This window comes from Anneissia japonica, unplaced genomic scaffold (genome assembly GCF_011630105.1).
Source record: "Anneissia japonica isolate Jap-2015-1 unplaced genomic scaffold, ASM1163010v1 scaffold665_len1252844_cov201, whole genome shotgun sequence".
Classification (NCBI taxonomy): domain Eukaryota; kingdom Metazoa; phylum Echinodermata; class Crinoidea; order Comatulida; family Comatulidae; genus Anneissia; species Anneissia japonica.
In genome coordinates this window covers 1,186,823-1,195,032 of record NW_022757135.1, presented here as the reverse complement: position 1 = coordinate 1,195,032, position 8,210 = coordinate 1,186,823, and the positions used below count along the sequence as shown (strand labels likewise).

The window sequence follows — 8,210 nt, the reverse complement described above, 5'->3', positions numbered from 1 at the left end:
ATAATTATAAATTTCAAACATTTATTGATATAAATATGATGTTGTTATTGAAAATGTGCAGGATAAAGTATTATAATTAGGCTTTTATATATACGATTATTATTATTATTATTATTATCATTTTGAAAGGTAAGCAAATTTAAAGTCAGATAACTTAAGATGGACGGTAACAAGTAAAAGCAAAATATATAAAATAACTGTGATGTCTTACTAAAGTTGCCACGCCTTTTTGTAATTGTAGAATTTTAATATTTTCAGCAATCCTGAAATGGGAAACAAATAGAAAACACATGCAATAATATTCAACAGAAATATTCGTCAGTCAAAAAAGTGTTTAGAAACCAAGTGGAATGATAAGGCAGGAGTAACACAAAAGCTGAGCGACGGAAAATGTGCATGAAGCGCCATCATTGTATGCTAGGTATACAGTAGTGTAGCAGTTGAGTATTGGTGGTGTCACTAGTTGTCAGGGTGAACGGTGATGTACAGAAAGTAATTGCATTGTTTGGTGTCATGGTCAAACAGAATGCTGAATTCAGAAAACAAGAGTATAAATTAAAAAAAAAAAAAAATTACCGGAGGCAGGACAACGTGTCTTCACTCCATGTGGAATTTGATGGACATATGCAATGTTCATTTTAGTCACAACCATAATCCTTACTGCAATTGACTGGGCATTTTAAAGAGTCAATCGTTGGCTTTAAACTTTCTTGACAGTATTTACCAGACGAACCAGGAGTGCATTCACATTCTCCTGTTGTTGGATCACACGTTGCATTATTTTTACATAAGCACCTACGATGACATTTATTTCCCCAGAAACCTGTGCAGCGTGTTTCACAGGATTTCCCCATGTAGCCAGGCGGACATTTGCATTCACTCTTTGTGCCATTCTGGACACACATAGCTCCATTGCGACAACAGTCTGGGTACCATGGATCCACATTGTACATTATCGTCAACGTAACAGCTCCCTCCACAGAATAGTCCTCCATATGGCAGTGCACACTCACATTCACCTGTTATATGATGACATTGACCATCATCTAAGTTGCAGCTCCTGCAATCAAGAGCGCAGTCTTTTCCACACCATCCCGAACTACATTTCTCATCACAAGTTGGTCCAGTCCAGCCAGGCAAGCAGTCGCATTGCCCTTTAACTGGATCACATGAACCACCATTACTGCAAGCCGGACATTCTAGGCTGCATCTTCGACCATGGAAATTTACTGGACAGTGCTCACAGCAGTAATCACCCATCCAACCGTCGGAGCGGTTGCCGGTTATACCGTAGTTGGTATTAAGACATGTGCCCCCATTCTGAAAACATTGATCCAATTCGGGTGAGCAGGCCCTGTGTGCTTTTTAGTTTCTACGCAATCTATTTAAAATTACGAGAATTATGAATTGTTTTAACTGTAGCAAACTTAGAAATAATAATACTGGAAACAACTCATAATACTAAACAATGTTATTGAAATCACACCAATGAAGTTATGAACATACAAACTCAATTATAATCTCTGATACAAATTAGTATAACTGTCATAACATTAATTACGGTATTATAGGTCTTTTAAGTAAATAATAGAAATGACACAAAGATATTTTAATGATAAATATGTTTATGTTTTCTATTTAATTTATGGTTGTTTAAACGACTTACCATCTTCACAGCTTTCGCCGGTTTGGTAGAATCCAGGACGACAGTATAATTCAGTTTCCACTGTGGCAATGATAAATTGTTCTTTTCTTGTTCCACTAACAAATACATACAAGACTAAATGTTTTAATTGTTCTTTTTATTTAATGTAATATTATTCAGGCACAGGACACATTCAACTTCTTATTGTTTTGAAGTTGTTTTAATAGATAATGCTTATCATAATTGGCGATATTGTCGAAACAAAGCTATTTTGGACAACAGAAAGTAACGACAAAAGAAGCAGTAGCGACATCAGCAGCACCAGCAACACGAACAAAAGGTTAGCTAATTTCCGTTTCAAAAACACTTGGCACCAAGCAAAATAATCAACAGAGGAGGAGCATTTGCAATAATAATAATAATAATAATAATAATAATAATAATAATAATAATAATAACAATAACAATAATAATAACAATAACAATAATAATAATAATAATAATAATAATAATAATAATAATAATAATAATAATAATAATAATAATAATAATAATAATAATAATAGCAGCAGCAGCAGCAGCACAAGCACCAAGGTTAATCAATTTCTGTTTCAGAAATACTTGGCACCAAGCAAAACAATCAACAGAGGAGCTTTGGAATAATAATAATAAATAATAATAATAATAATAATAATAATAATAGTTACAGTTATAATAATAGTAATATTAGTAATAGTAATGATGATAGTAATAATAACGATAATAATAATAATAATGATAATAATAATAATAATAATAATAATAATAATAATAATAATAATAATAATAATAATTTACATTTAGAGAAAAGACATTCACCGCTCTCAATTCAAGCCCACTGTTGGAATCAGCCTGACTAAAATGAATTAGTGCTACGGCTACTGAAGTGAAAAACAGCTTACGCATTTTCTAAATGTACTTGGTTTACATTGTTTTCTTATTGTGTTTTCGCTCAATAGTCTTTCCTACATTTTGAGTCCAGAACTGAAGTGGTTAGTTAGCTTTCGTTTGCGTGACGAAGTGAAACGTAACCGTCCTGCTTCTCTGGTAGATTCATTCCAAACAGCATCTTAGAAATCAGACGATAAAGGCGTTTCGCATGCGCAGATGTCACCAAGTACGTTCTAGATGTAACCATGGACCTATTAATAATTAATAGGTCCATGATGTAACCATCTTCGTTTAATGGAAAGCTCCTTATTATCTACTACACTTTAAATTATATTTTTAGAAGTTGAGTGGTTTTGGCACAATTTTAAATTCAGTAACCTTATATTTAGGCCATTTAATTGCCGAGATACATTATGATTGTTTATCAAAATTATTATGCACCTGTTGAATCCCATTAAAAAAATTACAGTCAAATTACAATCTAATATGACCACAACATAAGGAAGTTCTTTAAATGTTTAATAGATAGTACAGAGGATTATGATTGTTTATCAAAATTATTATGCACATGTTAAATCCAATTTCAAAAAAAAAAAAATAAATGTATCAAAGTGTGCTCATAAGTATTAAGCTCTATGTCTACAATTAGGTTACCAACTCCATTGAACTCCATTAAAGACTAATAAAATTATATATGCCTTTCAATAAGGTTATAAGAATCAACGAAGAGACAGGTACTTTATATGGAATCTATGTTGCCCGCGCACATTAATATTGAAAATCGGTCGGCATTATGTTTACTACTTGTACTCTGAGGCCTAAGTTTTCCTAAGCCTAATTTCAGGATTTAGTGCAAACGACCCTTTTCTATATTCATTGTGATTGATAGATGGTTTTCACCAGTCGAACAAATCTATAATTCAGGTTAGTAAGCCTTAAAAATTTATCTTTTAAATCTCTTAATATCGTCTTTGCTAAATAACAGGCAATTAACACAAACTATTTTTATTTTACAAACGCAATTTTTGATTTTTTTTAAATCATTGAAAATAGGAAAACAAACAAACAATATTAAAATTAGCGAAGAAAAAAAACCAGTTTAAACTAATTATTCGAAATAAAACATCAAAGTAAGAATATCGTGTTTACCCGAAATAAAAGGGTATTAGGCAACTATACCGTAAATGCTCGAATAATAACATTTTTAGAGGCTTCAGTGCGGCGCTTATTCGAGAGTGGCACTTATTCAAGAGCGGCGCTTATTAAAAAAATATGGCGGGGCGCTTTCCATGCTTGTTCCCATGTTACCTATTTTACCTATTCCCGTAGTTGGGTAGGCCTATCATAGACCCTACATGATCGTAAATAAACGTTTATAAAGATATGCTTGTGTCTTCATTGTGTTATTTATTCAATTGAACACTGTAAACATTGTATTTATTACCCTGTTTCTTGAAGAGTTTCATTGCATACAGACGCTTATATTCACTCGAATAAGCGCCGCGGCGCTTATTCGAGAGCGAAACTTAGCGAAAAAAAAATCACGTTTGGTGCGACGCTTATTCGAGAGCGGAGCTTAATCGAGCATTTACGTTACCCTTTGATTTGCTGTGTGGTCACAAATTTAATTCTCAGGCGTCGCTGTTCGAAAGTTTACGTTCGGTATATAAATACATAAGAGGAGTATATTTTATATATGTATTTATTTAAAAATCATGTAAAATGAATGTATCATAGAGAGTATAGTCAATTTCGACAATTTAAACAGAAACGTTAACTAGGACCCTGCCTCCCGCGTGTTAAAAGCTTAGACTATCGAATGGATCCTGGATGGATAGACTATATAAGTAGAGCTACCACTGAGTTGAGACGGTGTTAGGATACTATATATATAATACAATATAATATAATATAATATAATATAATATAATATAATATAATATAATATAATATATGATATGATATAATATAATATAATATAATATAATATAATATAATATAATATAATATAATATAATATAATATAATATAATATAGTATAATATAATATAATATAATATAATAATATATAAATAATATAATATACCGTAATATAATGTTGTCGATAGCAATTAAGGAGATAAAAAAGAAAAATATACTATGAAGCAAATAGGCAATATTGAATAGTGAGTGGTGATGTTAGTAACATTTTAATGGAAAGTTGGATAAACACGAGTACAATATTTGATGCCTGGCTACCAGTAAATGCTTTTTGAAACCTAAGGCAATGGCATAGGCAAGTATTCGTAAAGAAATAATAGTATAAGTATAACATATATTTTACTGTATAACAATGATAATACATTAATAAAACGATACCTATATAACAAACCTAAAATATTATTATAATTTAAAAACTATAAAAATACACTATAGTGATAATAAATCATAAGGTGATATTAAATGTAACATTGATACCGTTAGAACCATGCCATGGATAGGAATCAATGTATAACGTGATACAACGTCCAAAGTGAATATACGAGCATTATTAATAGCAATGTGAAACTCTATAAACAGTTTAACGGCTTTTGTCCTTGATGTATAGATCATTTTTACGAATTTGAAATGAAATTTAAATTTTAAAGATGCTCCCTCAAGTAACTGGCTTCGAGAAGGTATGTTCAAGCTTAGGTTAATGTTTTATACTTATATAATTATCGATTGACGGTTTGCTTTTTCCGTCATCAATCCATTGAGATAGAGTTTGATCCCTCATATAGCTTTTGTGTTTAAAGCCCATTGCCTATCAATAACATCATTATCATTATGAATACCAAGGAATATTTGTAGGTCTATCACAATTCCTACAATACCGTACTCGCGCGAATAAAGGCCCGTTTGAATAAGTGTCCCTTACGTGAAATTTTCTTAAGCACCCCGTTTGAATAAGCACCCGCTTTAATAATATCATGTGATTTTTTTTAGCTAGACAATAATCCCTGTCAATCCTGGGACTGTGGTTGTTGGCATGATTTGAGCTGCGTAGTGGAATCACATTTTTCTTAGGCCAATATCAAAATGAGGATATTTCTCTTGGACAGATGAGAGCTCCCTGGACAGACAGTATATATCCAACTTTCCTCTTTTTATATTTTTCTAGGCCTAGTCCTACTCCTATTTTTCTTTTCCCAACAATTTGCACCTTTAGCACATTCTCATCTGGGTTTTGCAAGCAAACCTGCAATGATCCTGCTAATCTCAATCGGCAGATGGCCAACAAGCTAACCACCACCACTATTTCATCTGCTGTTCTGCTGTTATGTAAATACTCACTGCAATCTTGTTGTGAGCCATGCTCTCTGGACGATTATATTTTTCGCCGCACCACCATTCGTAATTTTCGGATTCCATGTTCTTATAATCTTTTTCATTAAAAGATGTCTTTGAATTTAATAAGTCTACATAAAAACCCCTCAATTTTCATCTATTTCCATAATCGCCCCCTCAATTTCCACTCTGTTTTCATAAGTGCCACGTTTGAAATGCGCCCCAAAAAAGTGCAAAAACTATTTTAAGCGCCCGGGCGCTTATTCGCTCGAGTACGGTATTTTGAATACAAAATGAAATTGAAAAAAAAAACACATTGAGGACCACTGACATTCGTACAAGTGTCTTTCATTAAAAACAATATAGCATTTGTCTAAAAACTAATATAGCACACTGCCACACCTTCTAACCTAATCGATCACCATTCTAGGTTAAAAAAATAAGATATATGCACTTGATGCTAGGAATTGGCACTTTCAGACTATTTTGCAATTTATATTTCTATATGTAACGAAATTTACATTAATTGTAAACTATGCTACGTTATGCTACTTTAAATGAAATTATGTGTAGTAGTAGTAGTAATGCTATATGCTACGGGGTCCAAATTATGCCAAAAAAATATATGGCCTATGCTACAAATGACCACTATGTGCAGCTTTCATGTCATCTTAGGTTGCGTCTTCGTTTTCAGGTTGTATATTGACTAGGAGAAGGCCTATGTTATCGTCACCTTCACCATCATTACCACCTGTTTTGGACAGAGCATAAAATAAGTACGCATTATCTGAAACAGATGACAAAATTATCGCCGGTTCAAATATTTTATATTCGATCTTTCTCTTAGCCCAACATTACTTGAAAACAATAATAAGTGCATACCTTCAATTTTCTGTGCTGCTAACAGCATTCGCGTGCTTTGAGGATTACATTTTTTCAGTATCCTAGTGAAAATATAAATTAGGTTGTAAAATGCAGCAGGTTACATGTGTGCAATTAGCATCAGACAATTACCCTACCAGATAAAAAGCGTGCGTTAACACTGGTGCAAAAAGTATAGAATACAAATTAAACCTCTTCTGTAGGTAAAACGAATACCCAAACAATAAGATTCACCAGATCTCCTTTATACAGACTGCTGACATGATACCGTACTAAAGTACTCTAAAATTCTGAGATTAAAGACTTGGGGATTTTACTACTAAATATAGTTTGCTTTTCAACCAAAAACATGAGATTATGAGTTTCCTATCTATTACCTGGTCTACATTCTGGACGGTTCGGCAAGCCTGATTGTGGCTCACACTGCGCGTCTTAAACTTCGAAGGAGGACCTTCCATTATGACTTAATTTTATGTGTCTTTGGAAGATCGGCTTCACCCACTAAAACCAGAACCGAAACCAGAACTCACCGCGGATTCTCTTCGTGTCCTTTATTTCTAACTCTGAGTACGAGGGCAACCATGACGAAGACGGCAAGAATACCAAAAACAGCTATCAGGGAAATGGTAGTAACATTTGGACTACTGGATTCTGCTACCTTACCAGCACCTACAGAAATACAACAGGACACAAATTATAATACTACAGTACTCTAAAATGTTATTATTATTATTATTATATAAAATTTCAAATAATGAATGATATGATTTTTATTGAAAAGGTGCAATATAATGTATTATAATGAGGCCTAATTATTATTATTATTATTATTATTATTATTATTATTATTACTATTAATATTATTATTATTATCATTATTATTATTATTATTATTATTATTATTATTATTATTATTATTATTATTATTATTATTATTATTATTATTATTACTATTATTATTTTGATAAAGATTCATCTATCCAGGAAGTGAATAATATAATATTTTAAACTTCGAACACTGGATATTATTTTACGAGCTTAGGCTTCCTTTGAGGTTTTCAACCACTGTCGTTGAACCATCTTGGTTCTACGGTTAAGATCTCCGCCTTATCCAGGCCAATGCTATGGTCCGGAATTTCCGTAATAATGTGTTTAGAAACTTCAGACGAAACTGTGCTTTATTAATATCCAGTGTTCGAAGTTTAAATTAAATGGACCACAGAGGGAGAAGTTATGTTACACACACCGATGAAGAATGAACCTGATATTAACCAAGGGGCCCTAGTGTTTCTTGATTTGAATACAGTTATCAATATAGATGGATCTGTTAAGACAAAGGTTTTTAGAAAAACTACATACACGGACCAATATTTGAACTGGCACATACACGGAACTTAGTAAAAACACTATTGCATAAAGCAGATAATTTAGTTAGTGAAGAGCC

General features: G+C 32.4%; 1 protein-coding gene across 1 annotated transcript in view; it reads right to left on the bottom strand.

Moving 5' to 3' along the window:
- Positions 1–5,761: 5,761 nt before the first annotated feature.
- Positions 5,762–8,210, bottom strand: part of LOC117124458 (multiple epidermal growth factor-like domains protein 10) — a 12,152-nt gene continuing 9,703 nt past the window's right edge. Inside the window, exons 6-9 of the mRNA XM_033270689.1 lie at positions 8,126–8,172; positions 7,297–7,435; positions 6,767–6,828; positions 5,762–6,671 (exon numbers count right to left, since the gene is read on the bottom strand). Of these exons, the coding sequence (XP_033126580.1) occupies positions 6,556–6,671; positions 6,767–6,828; positions 7,297–7,435; positions 8,126–8,172 (364 nt within the window). The 3' untranslated portion in view covers positions 5,762–6,555. The remainder of the gene's footprint in view (positions 6,672–6,766; positions 6,829–7,296; positions 7,436–8,125; positions 8,173–8,210) is intronic.